The 15,580-nt window shown below is 36.8% G+C and overlaps 1 protein-coding gene across 1 annotated transcript in view; it reads right to left on the bottom strand.

Annotated features, from left to right (window-relative positions):
• The window catches only part of LOC149796172 (mitochondrial import inner membrane translocase subunit Tim17-A-like), a 40,267-nt gene that overhangs the window by 2,924 nt on the left and 21,763 nt on the right, over nt 1–15,580 (bottom strand). Inside the window, exons 4-6 of the mRNA XM_089966119.1 lie at nt 15,218–15,346; nt 13,674–13,709; nt 6,429–6,503 (exon numbers count right to left, since the gene is read on the bottom strand). Coding sequence (XP_089822245.1) covers nt 6,429–6,503; nt 13,674–13,709; nt 15,218–15,346 — 240 coding nt within the window. The remainder of the gene's footprint in view (nt 1–6,428; nt 6,504–13,673; nt 13,710–15,217; nt 15,347–15,580) is intronic.

Raw genomic sequence — 15,580 nt, 5'->3', positions numbered from 1 at the left:
CATCCGAAGTCTTTTAGCGGAAATCTCATGTTGATATAACCATCCATTTAAGAGGAGTAGCGACAACAAGATTTTAAAGTTGGCAGCCATATTAGACATTATATCAGCACCATTTCCAGTTAGGCCAACCAGACATCACAAGAAAACCTCATGTTGATATGATGATATGACCATCGATTCAGGATAGCAGAAAGATTTTCAAGATGGCTGCTGTAGCAGCCATACTGGATGTCTGAATGACACCATTTTTTATTTAGTACCGACTTAAAGATGAATGTATGTGTAGTTTTGGCAATACTCCCAGTAGGTCAGGAGGAGTAGTAATAACAAACTTACACTAACAGATGGACAGTTGATAGATCATCTCATAAGCTCTTTTGGTCTATGACCAGCAGAGCCAAAAAAAAAAACCAGGTAAAATATGCTCCATGGCATTCATTTTGTTATTAATAAATATCCATACCATGTTATTTTTATTCTGAGCGGTGCAAAAACAGCAACATAAAATAATAATTAGTAAGCAAACAACAAAAAAATGTAATTCCACTTTATACAGGAACACAAACCCACTTCCTACTCTTCCCCAACCCCCAAATATTTGGCAGTATTGGACAAAGCAAATAATTTTTCTCACAAATAGCCTTTCAATTCAGTTGTAAAATCAAGTGATCAAAGAAAAACCTGAAAACTGAAACAATAACTAAAATGCATGGTTTTATACAATAGTCAAGCAAAATTGTAAAAGTTAATCTAAAGCAATCAAGTTGAAATCAGCTAATAAGCTCAAATTTTTCATGTCTAATATTCTTATCTTATAAAAAAACCCAAAGCAGATAGATATGTTTTCAATGATTAACCTTTAATATTAACATTTATGACAGTATTTCATTATAAATGTTAATTAGGTTGTAAGGCAAGAGAATGAATATTAAGAAGGAAAAGAAATCTCAAAGAAACATAAAAAATCAAACACAATCAACGAATTAACAAAAGTTTCTAACGTAGCCATGGCTTGCATGTCGAGCCCATGATCAAAGTGGTGATGCAAAACGTGATCTTTGCCCCTATGTCATAAGGCTGAGTAGGCATGCTGCCAAAACAATTGTCTTAGCTTGATTCATTCAAAGCATGAAGAAAATCCATCCTGAGGTTTAGAAAATACAAACATATAAAAAAATTTAAACCAAAACCCTAACACAAATTTTCAAATGACTACGACCTAAACCCCGAGGTCAAAGGAGCAAGCAAACATGTAGCAGAATGAAATATCTTAGCTTCATAATGTCTCACTTCAAGTATGAAAATCATAAATCAAGAGGTTTAGAATATATGTGCATATCAATTTTTTTTAACCAAAATCTTCATACAAATTTTGTTATCTTCACTGCAAGGTCAGTGGGGTGAATGAATGCGTCAAAAAAGAATTCTTTAGCTTTATAATTATTCATGCAAAGTACACTTCTCCCTTGATCAATCATGCATAAAGGGGTCCAAAAAGACAGCAGTTTCAGTGAGTTACTGTCAGACCAACAACCTCAGATTCAGAACTGGGGTTTAAAAAATATTGTAATAAAATATTGATTGATACCGCAACTGCACTGCAGGTAATAGTGAAATTTCTACTCATCCTTGAACAAACCTCCATGAGCCAATTCTGGAATTAAAGTTCACTAAAAACTTTGAAAATCATTTCTCCATAATAAACCTATTTGTTTAAAAAAGCTTTTAATGAACCGAATACTCCTTTTCACTTTGCTCCTCTTGCTATCACTGATCACATAACGAATTAGTAGGATCAACTACAGATTAATGTTAGATGCTTTATGTTACCTACATGTTACTATTTATAATTGTTCAACTGGTCAACTGAAGTGAGTTGAACTGACACATTATCATGTCCACTATAACTCTTATGCAGATAGGAGCCTTTTAACTGCTTTTTATTTATAATATTATTCCATACAATTTATGACTTGTCATAAAAGACACAATTAACGTGATAATATAAAGCAGGTCTATTTTTAATTCACTGTAAGAAAAATACAAATTTATCAAAACAATCAGCACTTAATTTGGTTCTCAGAAACTAACTTTTTGTGGAAATAGCTGTGATTCTAGATTAACACATTTCACATTGGAAAAAAACAAGGCATACAGCATTTATAACAAACATACCCAAAATCTCCAAATCAGAATACAGAGCTAAATTTACTGGGTTCATAGAGACTTTGATAAACAAAATTCATGAACTTTTCATGAATTTTCACTGACCATTTTCACAAACCACCTACTGACAACCAAAACTTATGACTTACATTCAAGTCAAAAGAAAGCACACTGTATATACTCGCATATAAGCCCATTCGTGAAACTGAACAGGTATAAACACTAAAAAGTGCATGACCCGCATATAAGCCGACTTACAACTCCAAGGCATCTCAAGATGCATGAGGTATGTTCTAAATGCATTTATTTAGGCAAACTTGTATTTAAAAAAATTACATGTATACGTATCTCGAGGTTGGCGTGCATGATTATTAAAAAGAAATTGTATAAACTTCTTTGAAAAGTAAGCTATTTAATTTTCTGTTTTCTTATAAAGTTTTGGAAATAATGCCTCAAAAATTACGCTAATACTGTAAAAGCTGAGCTGCAGTTTGCTTTGATGTAAGCAACCTTACAACATACCTGTCAACTTTCACACCGGGAGGGAAAATAAACTCCCAATTGTTGGTTTTGCTCCATGCCTACAGCCCGATTTCATAATATCTTCCGATTTTTGTAGAAAACTCCTGATTATTACATTACGTCTTCGATTTTCATTTCTTCTAAACAAGAAAAGTCCTACATGTTCTGTTGTATCAACCGTGAATTATTGTTATGACGAAATAATTATTTTATTATAAAGCATTCGCTTCTTCACTAAATAGAATGTTATGTTTAAACATTATTCACGTAAATTAATGATTATTGTTACCTCTACAATAACACAAAAATAAAAAAATTAACCAGAACAAAAAGATAAACCATAACAATAAAATCGTCCACAATTAATTTCAATTTCAAGAATGATCACTACGAATGCTGTTAACTCCATATACTATATAGCTCCATTCCCATGAAAGAAACTTACACGAGTGAACACCTGTCATTTTTTATACCGTATATACCAAAGTTAAACTGTTATAGTTACCAGCCAAAATTCTCTCTTATTACAAGCCAGTTTCAGGGTTTTAATGATTAAGTGGCCTGTACTGCTGCCGCAAAACGAAAGACAAATTCACCGACTATCAACATAGGAGACACCGAGACATCAAGCTTTCCACTGTGTGGAAAGTTATGTTTGTTCAGCTAAAACACAAAACTAAAATTGATGTTGATCTTAGTTGATCTCTATGAGACTTTTAGCCTTTATTATTACCACTCTTCGTGAACATGTAAATTATGATGGTTATGTGCCTTGTACAAATAAACGTGCGTACCTTTTTAAAAATATGAACTCAATTTATAGGATCGCTTATATCAGTGAAAATGAGTAACTCATGAGCGCGTGATTCAACGTAAATGAAACAGCTATTAAGGACAAACTGAAATGTTTTCAGGAAGAATGCAATTTGGTCGAAACAATGAATAAAGCAAAATCTGCATCTATATTTGGAAATAAGTAAGGACTTAAGTGACGTTATGCACGCTTTGAACTGTGTAAGTACTGTACATTATAGTTCAGCATGGTATTCCTGGTAAACTCAATCGGCCTGCGAATTATGAAGTCTGTATTTACCTTTAACTTCGTGTTGGAGAAATCAGAAAATATGCACATGCAAAATAATAACAAAATCAATCATAGTACTTTGTAACAGTTTAATAATTGTTGGGTCACTGAAAGTTACATTTTTTTTTTACATGTTTATGTCTTAGGACACGGAACAAATTATTGTTTCGTGTCCCAAGATTTACAGCCAATACAGTAGTCAACAAAAAGACTAGAACTGTTAAGTTTACATATTGGCCCGCCGATAAGCTGACCCCCTTCTTCCAGGCCTTTATTTTTTCCTAAATTATTTGGCTTATACGCGAGTATATAGGGTAGTAATTAATATTGGTGAATATACCTGTATGTAATCCCAGTGAAAGTGTATAGTAGTCTTACTACATTGTTCAAACTTATTTAAATGTTATAATTGCTGTTTCAGTGTCCTGCATTCCTTTTCCCCCACTAAGACTTACAGGTTTTCATAATGTAGAAATAAATGGGTCCTTGAAAAACAGATTTAAAAATTAAAACTAAATGCTCTCCAAATTATAGTCTTTAGATAGTGGAAGTCATACACAACACTAGTGTGCAAATAAATAAAAACACAATTTCTCTTGGAACTAAAGAACTCAAGGTTGAAGAAAAAAAGGAAAATACTACCACTACTATTTTCACACTCGTTAGTCTTATAATCCCAGTTAGTTACTTGCTGAATATAAATAACTGCTACTACTTCAAAAAATTTCTTTCCAACAGAGCAAAATGCTTTGTGTTCATTTCCACTGGGATCTTTTTTTAAAACCAAGATTTGAAGTCCGACTTCTCATGCCATTTGCTTAAAAGAGTACTTTCCAGACATTGCTTGAGTGAAAGAGATAAACAAGATTCAAATTGCATATCTGTGTATCAATTCGTATGACTAATAACAAAATCTTCACAGAAAAACATCGTTGGAAGATGAACATACACATGAAAGCCAACCAACATCAGGTTTGAGTTACTTCCCTTTGCTCTCTTATTGAGAAGGCAAAGGGTACATTATATAAGAGAAAGAGACAAATTCAGATATTTCAAATCAAGATACTATTTTTTATTTTTTAATGGAATGAAAATAAAACATGACGTAAAGAGTATACTCTCCTTTCTCTCAAAATTAACAAACCCTTGAATAAAAAGTCCCTTTTTATTAACTTTCATCACCATGAAATGGACACCTGAAATTTCAGTTTCATGATCTGTGTGAACCCTGTAAAACATGAATGTCACTTAATAAAACTTATTTATTGAATTTATTTCTTAAAGTGCTGCATCTGGCATCTGGGATCAAAATATCACTGAATATCATTATTTACCATTTAGAGATAAATTTTTTGCATAGAAAAATTTACAAAATATATTGTAAATTTCATGATGCTGAACCATTTCTGGGCACTAAGTGCTATTTTGACAATAAAACAAGGGATATATTAAAGTTTTATTACATCTGATCACAATTTTCTATCCTTCCAAACAGGGTCAATTCTTTTTGTATTTTCTAGAAAGAAAAAAAAAAGGGTCCCATGCCTGACCCCATGCTATAAGTGGGTTTGTGAGTTATCCAGGCACAAGTTATTGAGGGAGATGTGTATGATGAGAATCTATTATGGGGTTTATGAAATATACGCAAATAAATAATTTTAATCAAAATCTTGAAAAATTGTTTATGCCACCACCACCTGCAGAAAGGTGACTGCTATGTCTAACTTTCGACTTAATTTGGGTTCGACAATAATGAAAAAAATTTACAAAAATATTACATGCTCAAATCATTTATAGGTTTGACCACATGTAGCATGACCAATTCTCTATTTCTTTACTTGATCGTCATCTATTGCAACATATGATTGTTCCCACGCTATTGCTCCCTGGTGGGCGGGAATATACATGTATCTACCACCTATGGCGTCCTTTACATGTCAATCATTTACAAAGTCGCATTTACCGGCTTAATTGTCGGCTTATTTGAAGCGCTACAGCAGTGGACTGGCAATAACTGATCCTGACTATATTTTGTGCAGTTAACCGGAGTAAAATTGTAATGAATAATGTGCCACGGGCAGAACATTTATCGTGCTATTATCCGGAGTGTGCATTTAAGCGAAGTGCAGTTATCCGAAGTTTGTTCCCATTGAAAAGCATTGGGATAAAACGGGACCGGCGTGACTACGTGCAGTTATCCGGAGTGTGCAGTTAACCAATGTGCAGTTAAGTGGAGTTGACTGTACCTATATCTTGTCATTCACAAGGGAGACAATAAAAAACCCTTCTTAAAATGGAGAATGAACAATGGAGCTAAAGATGTCAATCAACACAATCATGTTATGGTATTCATTTTTTATAAAAGCAATTAATAATCATTTGTAAACTTTTTAGCAATTACTGAGCTTCCAAAAATCTTCATGCAATGACCAATATTGGTATGGTGTATTGAAACAATAATAAAACAAACTTGTATGCACAAACAATTCACTTGGGAAAAAAGTTATATTATCATTTCTTTCACTTGAGTTAAAGATTATATTCATAAATTTGAAAGGCACTCTCATTTTCTGCCAGATATTTCCCAGAAAAAAAAGCAAGATATATGCTATGGTAATTCAAAAATTATTCTTTAGCTCTCTAATTTTCTACCTACCTGGATCAAACTGCTGGGCAGAAAATTTGGTAAACAAAATTCCTATCCCTTCTATCATGGCAAGCAATACACCACCTTTAAAAGCAGAATAAAGTATATGTGAACCTACTAATTCTACCAAAATGATTTAAACCATATGTCAGTAATCTTATCAGCCATATGTCAGTAATCTTACCAACCACGTGTCAGTAATCATAACAAAATACTGTATAACCTTATATCAAAAAGCAGGAAACATCATAGAAAACAATTTTTACTAGTAAAATACATTTCTTCAAAAATACTTAGTCAATTATATTACCTTAGGAGTACTACCATTACCTTGCATATCCAGCCCTCTCAGCTCAAGGTTGCTAAAAAGTGTCTGCCGATCTATTGATGGTTGGACAGAGTGATCTCCTATTACATATAAGACTTGGCAACAAGGCATAATGATACGTTAGTTATTACTGGAGTGGAAGGCATATTCGCTATGGATGTAACTGCAGAGAGGCTGATAGGGTGCATGTATATTATGATTGGGTTAAGTATTTTCAAAGAAACATATTTTACTAGTAAAAGAATTGGCTTCAAATACATTACCCAATCATAATATCTTACAAGAATAAGTAAGAGGTGGAGGGAGGTACATCCTCTTATCCTGGAGATAAAATCTCCAATCTCCTAAGGCATGAGAGACAGCTTGTAAGTAGTCTGACTAGAGGAGACACCATCTGTCAAGGCACAGCTTCAAAAGGGAAGAATTTTCCGCCTGCAAATCCAGCGGAAGTCGTAAAGCCACATCTTAAGAAGCTGTCTATTGACCTGGAAATATGACCTGTTCAGCTGCATATATAAGTTCTACCCAGTAGAACTGGGCCTTTTGGGATGCAAAATCTCAGAGATAAAAGCTAGAGAATGTGGACTCTTGTTCTCCATCCCAAATCCTGAATGATGCTGGTTTGAGAACTGCTTTGTTCAAACACTAGGCTGGTGGCAACAACCCTAACCTCATGAGCTGAAATGTGTAACCATGTTAGGGAGACAGTTCTAGGTGATGAAAGAGGATACCATCAAAAGTAAGATTGACCCATCTCTTCAGAACTGCAGGTAACTGGGGTCTGCAGACAGGATATATATTTCACTAATTCTGCCTGCCGTTGCTAAGGCTATGAGGAAGCAGGTCTTGTAGCAAAGGTGTGCCAGAGATGCCCATGCAATTGGTTCAAAAGGGGGACTTGTTCAGTCTGGTTAATACCCAAGATAGGTTCCCCTTGGGGCAGAGGGTTAACGTTTAGACCATGTATACTCAAAGTTGCAAGCAGATCAGATAAACCTTTGTTTTGTCTGATATCTTTGCGCCCATAATGACAAAAGGTGTCAGCTATCATCGAGTGGTAGCCTTTGATCATACTCAGAGCTAATTTTCTCTCTTCGAAGAGCTAGAGGAGGAAATTAGCTATCTGCAATATCGATGCCTGGAGAGGTAAGATGTGTTCATTCCACACCACTGGATGAAAATGTGCTATTTGCCTTCATATGCTTTAGAGTGGAGGGCCGTCGCACCTGAGTGATTCTCTCCACAACTGGTTGCGAGAATCATTTAAGTCTGAGGACCTGTTTGATATGATCCAGACATGCAGGAACTCCAGGGAGGGATGAACAACTTCCATCATGGTTGTTTGTGTAGATGACGGATGACCCCCCCAAAACATATGCGGGGATTTTGATGCCAGATGGATGAGGTCACTGATCCAAAACTTCTCCAATCAGAGTGGTACAATGACATGAGGTCACAGGCAAATTCCCTTGCTTTCTGTATCACTTGGAATCAGAGATGTCGGGGGTTGGCATATGAATTCAGCTTGGTCCAAGCTGTTGGGTCTAGGAGAGACAAAGAATGGGGTTTTAGCATTTCCTACTGTCTTAAACAAGCCTACCTACGTTCCATCCCATCGGGTACAGATCTGTATGAGAACCGAGGGATGAAGAGACCATTCCTTCTGTACTAGTCGATTGTTCCACGACAAAGGGCCAATCAGTGCGTTGTGGAACCCAGGATATGGTGAACTGGTATTAAATGTTTGATACACCCCACTTCAAAAAGTCCCACACCATGATGAAAAGGTCCTGGTACTGGGGTCCTCTTTGTTGTTTTAGATAAAGCACCATTTTAGGATAGAATTCCTCCGTGTTGTTTGAGACAAGTCCCACACCATGATGCAAGAATCTAGGGACTGGGATTCTCCTTGTTACTGAAGATAAATCATCATTGTAGCATTGAGATAATCCTTGTTGTTGAGATAAGTCTTCACTGTAGATATGTCAGATGGAATGAGATCGCTTGGCCTTTTAAGTATTCTTGTCACCTGATGAAAGGCCTTCACAACAGCCGTCGTCTCCTGAACTATGAAGATGTTGTTCCTGGGTAAAGCATGCACTGCTGGTGTCCCGAAATGATGGTGGAAGGCAGGCTCCCATGCCTTTAGCACTTGAATCAGTACAGACTGCAATCTCGTGTGGGTGGATGCGTAAATGCATACCCGCTGTGAGTCAAGTTAGGTTGCTCCCATTTCCGCCAATGTTGCCTCATTTGGATGCAGATGTTGAAAGGATGGTCCAGTTGGCCAACTTGAGGACTTCACTCATGCAGACAAAAGCAACAGCCAAGCAGTAGAAGGCCAGCAAGGACCATGATGTCAGCTTCCGCATTGAGCAATCCCATGCAGAAAGAATTCCTGGCAAGAGAAGTGCTACCATGGGCTGCTGTAATGCCCATAGGTAGGTGAACGAGTCATTGAGCTGCTACTAAGTCAGAGCTTTCCTTGTTGACTGGAAGTCCAGATTGGTAACAGGGCTATCATGACTGGCTAGAGCTCACTGATGTTGCTGCAGGAAGATGTCCAGGTAATGTAAGGTTGCCGCCATAGAAATGGTCTGGATATGTACCATTACTCGATTTGTCAGACGATGGAAGACCCCAGGGCCAACGATGAGCGTCAAATGGGGTGCCCAGAATTGATATATCATGTTGTAGGCAATTCACAGGAACATCCTGGGAGACATTGAATAGAAACATAAAGATAAGCGCCATTTAAACCCAGATTGATGGCAAAGCCTCCTTCGTGGATATCGTTCAAAAAGCGCTGAGGGAATCCTGGTGGGAACTGAGAGGCATGGATAAATGGATTGAGGGTGTTTTGGCCAATGACCTGATGCAGAGAGTCGTTTGCCAATAGAACCAAGAAAAAGTCATGTAACGAATGATAGAACCATCTTGGTGCTATATCCACATGGTATTCAATAGGTGGAGTTTTGACAGGATGGCTTTCAGAGGTTCATGTCCTATGAGTGATCCTTGAGTCCTCTTGTTGATTCCTGTATCGACACTGTGGTTGCAGAAGGAGGAAAACATATCTCCTTGAAGCTTGTTAGCGTACTCAACCATTCATAGCTTGAGACTGACACCCATGCATTCCTGATGTTCTGCATGGGAGAAGATAAGGTATGTTACATCGGTTGGAAGAAAACCTGAGAGAATAAAAGTCCAACAACGAAGTTATATTAATGACATTGCTCACTAAAAAATATCTGAAGTGAAAACAAAGGCCATCCGATCCATAAGCATAGAGTTTGCCTAATGTCATACCCAACAAAGCAAGATCACTGTCAATGCTGGGGTTCCCAATGATTATCTGGTTGAGTGCAAATGTTAGAACCGCCAACAAACTGATGATAAAGGTGGGCCAGAAAGTCCGTAACTCTGCAAAGACTGTGAACATAACTAAACATAGAACTGTCCGTTCATCGTAAGATCAACAGATACTGGAGTGCTGGTGCATGTTCTTGATGGAATTGGAGTAGGACATATCTCCGGAGGCAGAAACACAGCCTAAATGGAGGTTCAGAAGAAGAAACTTCACATGCCCTTGTGCAAGATAGAATCAATGCTGTAGAACAATCAACATCGTCCTGTTGTGTGGAGAGGGCTACAGTCTCTTGTAATGCATTAAGACTTATCTGGTGAAGATTGATGAGGTCTGTCGCTCACTAAACTCATAAAATGCCCTGAATTAGAAAGTCTTCAAGAAAGTCGCTGAGTAAAAAGGATCTTCTTGTGGCAGAGTGTAGAAGAAATATGAGACAACACATGTTGAGGCATGAGGATATACTTGTGGTATCATGCCAAATGAGTATTATGAGGTGGTACGAGTTAGACTAGTCATGGCACATGTCTGTAAAAGTCATGTTAGACGTACTGGAAGCTTGGGCTGTCATTATTGAGCCCATAATATGTTAGGCCCTTCGTGATCCCTAGCATATGGCCTAGGCTGGTTGCAATGGAAACAGGCCATCAGAGTGAGGAATGTGTCATTAGGATCATCAGTTGGGACGGTTTATGGTATATCTGATCCATGAAACATGTCCATATGTCTACTGAATAAGCGGAAACTTGGCTATTTGTTAGCTCTGTCCCATTCTGTAGGAGAACCAGAAAGAGGCAAGTTAGAGGGATTTCCAAAAACGAAAGTCCTGTGGTAGAGACTATGGGGCTTGTGCTGTTTCTGAGCGTGTAAATATCTGGCGTTTCGTGGTTAAAGGGTGTTGAATTATCTCCCTTGCTCTCATAAAAGTTCGGACGAAATCAGCATGCAGACTATTGACGCCTTGGTCTGAGCTCTATGTTGTTTGTGCTTTGCCCATATTTCTAATCTGCAAGACAAAATACAGCAAAATGGATCAAGCTGTAGCCCTGCACCTGTCCTAGAATACAATGTCCATGGTAAAAGAACTCACCATGAGATACAAAAAGAATGGAATTATACAAATATAAGGGGTTCTTCAGGGCAAAATACATGCACACATGTAAAATAATGAAGCCCAAACCTAACTTATGCAGTCATATGGGCTACAGGTGCATGCAACCAAGTGTTTGATCAATAGGATATAAATATATGCAGATAAACAGGGCTCAAGGGTCGCCTATATAAATATGCATGCGCAAGAGGTGACTTAATAACCATGAACCAGGTATAGGGCACCAACCTTTACCTGTTGGACTAGAAGAGCAGAAATGTACTAGAGTGTCCACATTACACATAAAGAACCTTCATATAAAATGGAATTAAGGCACTGTTATTGAGACGTACCCAGTAGGTGTGACAAAATCCATATGAGGCTATACTAATAGGGAAAATTGCCCCCGAGACCACCCATACAAGTAATTACACTAAAGTGACACCTGCATGCTATGAAAGTCTTGGATACAAACTCACTAATATATACCCATTAGTAAGGAAATTACACATATATATGAGTTATATGAGCACTAGAGACTGGCTTGTATAAATTAAGTATAGTGCGAATGGACTATGAAGTCACTTAGGTTCCACAAGCAAGTACCTCAATGTGTGACAATGACAAAGTTTGGCAACTTGTAAAGGTAGAACTTTGTCATGATAGAAAGAGATAAGAAGTTGGAAATATAGATGGAGTATACTTTCTTAAGAAGTGAAAAAACTCTCCTCCAACTTGTAGTGGCATATCTTCTTTGTAGCTTCTGGCTTTTGCAAGGTCTCTCATGACGACAGCGTGCTTGTAGGCATGAGGAGAAGTAATAACTAACATATCCTTATGCCTGCCCTCAAAGTCTTATACATAAGGGGAGATCAATGCCTGACCACCAACAGGTCAGCAGACAACTTTTAGCCCCCTTGAGCAAAAAGAAGTATCTGGGAGGGCTGGATTTGTGAGATAGTGGTAGTACTCCTAAGGCAGTGCTGTCCAACCCACGGGCCGCATGCATTGCTATTCAGTTTTCTGCTGCTGCCCTCAGCTTCAAGAAAAACATTTTTCAGTGGCCCATGTTGTCAAAAAGGTTGGACAGCACTGTCCTAAGGTATTATGATTGGGTAATGTATTCTTAGAAAAAACGTGAATTTTAACTTCTGAAGTGATCTTGCAAATCTGAATGGTCAACTAGACCAACTTAATTATGGATACACAATTTTCCCCATAGCGTACAGTTTTTGGACATCAGGCAAAAACGTGCACTTCTAATAACATTGACCACTGACCTGCTGACCTAACATTAAGCAGGCCAACAGGCCATGACCTGCATCTTCAGCATGTCCCTGAGCTTTGATAATAAGGGCAAGTAAAAACTTATGGTTAATCTATAGTGTGAACAAGTTATAGATGACCATGCACTATCACATGAAAGTAATTGCTGTGTTCAGCTTCTTACCATGCTGGGCACTACAAAAATCACTAACCGGTAGATTTTTCAACTTTATAGAATTTCATGGGTCTTTTTAAGAGAGACATAAAATATGAAAAACTGTATGAAACTGAACACAGTTTCAAAATAAAATACAATAAAGCATCTTAGGCTTTAATTTCATATGACAAATGTTTTCCCCCAATTTTTTAAAGCAGTTTTTGCAAACGATTAGAAGCATTTCTAAGTGAGCACAACTTATTGTCCAGATTTGGAAACTGTTTTGTAAAAATTAGGACTGGGGATATATGTATCAGTTTTGGATAGAGAATAGGGATTGTATTTCACTCTCCCCCACATCCAAAATTGACCTCCCAACTATGCTGTCTACTCGTTAGCATATCAACTAATTTAACATTAACGACTGAATTGTGAAATTTGCATAAATACTGTAATAGTCACTAATGAAACTTCTGTCAAATTTGAATCACAAATATAGAAGTTATAGGAAGAGGAAGATGTACATGTTATATTGGCAAAAACATCAAGCTGCCACAGTTAACTATGTGAGGCTTTGGATATCCAACTGGTACAGCGGTAACTGTATAAAAACTGTCAACTGACTTACTGCAAATTGGTCAGTAGCCCAATGGGATCAACAAGAAATTGAAACTTACTGACAGTTTGTGTACGTCAGTTAGAGAGAATCTGACAATGCCTAGATAGAAAATTATACTTTGTTGGATGACCATAAATGGAGGTTCCTTTTACAATCCTAATACTGTGGTCAGAAATAATATACTACGAATATAGGGGCACTGACATGCTGCCACAAACACAGACCTTTCAGCTCTTAAACTCTTATTTGCACATTAACATTATGTTCTGTGATATAGCTGAAAAATAAACTATCCAATAATGACTTTTGTAAATTAGCTTGATTATGTTTTCAACTGCATATTTTATAAAAGTAATGATAAGGAAGACTAGTCTAAGTTGTTTTGAGTGATAACCTATTGGCGTTAGATCTGAAGAAACAATGTTACCTATTATTGCAGATCCTATCATGGCTCCTGTTCCATCTGAAAATAAAAGCAGTAAAACTGTACAATAGTGAAACAGCAATGGCTCCACAGAGCCTTAGACAGTGGAACTTTTGTTTGATAACTGAAAGTTATGAAAAGATGAGCACATTAATAATTTAAATGACGATGTGTGTGGAATACTTCAAATCCAATGTCATCAAGGTCTCTATAATGCAAACAACATTAGGTTGATTGACATGGGTTACAAAACCCATAAATGGCACATCCAGGTCATGAAAGGCATATATAGGCCGAAGAAACTTGTCATCCCGCTTACAAAATGTTAAAGAAATAGCTCTGAAGGGTTTAGTTAGACCTATTTTAGAAAATGAATCGTACAGTCTGGGACTGATAATTTGCAGGTTTTAGAACATTAAACTGGAAAAAAATCCAAGAGCAAGCAGTCAGATTTGTTACATCTAATTACGATTATACACAAGGAAGAATGATCTCAATATAGAATAAGTTGTCCTGGACATCATTAAAAAATGTGGACAAGAAAATTTATTATTATTTTTGAACAAAGGTCTAAAAACAAAGCAAAATTACCTTGCCATAACTCAGTGTGTCTGTGTGATTAGAATTTTTAATGTAGCTTTAACAATTTAACAACTCAATCAAACCCAAAAGAACCAGTAGAAATCAACAAAATATAATTATATGATACCATATGCACAAAATGATAGTTACAAATTCATTTTTTCAACAGGACACCTAAAGACTGGTCAGATCTACAGAATTGCCAGAAAACCAAACTGAAATCTTTTCAACGTTAGTACGGACACATTATTTCAAATCAAGTTCTTGGCATAAAGGTTGACGATGTGCAGCGTAAAAATGTCATTATAATGTAGCATTAAACTAATCATGATCAAGATGATGATTGCAAGCAATATTCAATGTCTTTGGGAAGACAGAATTTGCTTGACGGAGACATAACCCTAACCAAACTGGAGTAGAAACATAAAAAATCCATAAAAGGTACATGCAAGTCTATGAAGCAATGTTCCAAACAAATTGCATCAGATTATGTTCAGCTATTCCTGTCACAAGCAATGCTCCATGTGAAGAAATTATGTTAACTGTCAAGGGCCATAACTTTATCAATAATGAAATTGATAAGACAAAACCCATAACAGGAACAAGAATATGCCGAGTTTATAAGGAAAGAAAACACACACAAAAGTAACATCTTGGTATACAAGACAACATTCTATGTGAGGATATTAAGTAAATAGTTAAGATCTATAACTCTATACAAATTTAACACACAATATGCTGAAAATATACAAGTTATTCAAGCATGAAAGTCAGGTCACACTGACCTAGTTTTGGTATGGTCAAGTCATTCAGATGCATCTACAAAATACTAAGGGTGAAACACATAAACCAATTAACAAATGAACAGCAAATGAATTGCCAAATTTCTATATCCCTCTCAACATCACTAGGGATGGACAATGAAACTTATCTAGGCGTTACACCGGGTACAATATTATGCTTACTTCTAACTGCAAGGATGGCTCCAGTCAAAGCTCCACTGGTAATAGAATTCCATGGGTCTTCCTTTTTCCTCACATACACCATTGAGCAGTCTATTGCAGAGAAAAGACCACCCCACACAGCAAAGTTTCCTGAAACAGAAAATATAAATTGGGTCCATGGCATAAATGTGAGACCTATTGTAAAGTCTAACATTTTCACAAAGTGTTTTGCTATCTTATATATGTGATATTTAGTTGTAGTACCTTGTTCATAGGTCTCCGTGGAATTTTGAAAAAGGAAGTCTATGTGGCTTAGCAATTTTGGGCAATACATAATAAGGCATTATTGACAGAGATGATGTGTTTACCCCAAATATTCCAAGA

This window comes from Sinohyriopsis cumingii, chromosome 7 (genome assembly GCF_028554795.1).
Source record: "Sinohyriopsis cumingii isolate HCF-2022 chromosome 7, ASM2855479v2, whole genome shotgun sequence".
NCBI classification, from domain to species: domain Eukaryota; kingdom Metazoa; phylum Mollusca; class Bivalvia; order Unionida; family Unionidae; genus Sinohyriopsis; species Sinohyriopsis cumingii.
This window is presented reverse-complemented; position numbering and strand designations above follow the sequence as displayed.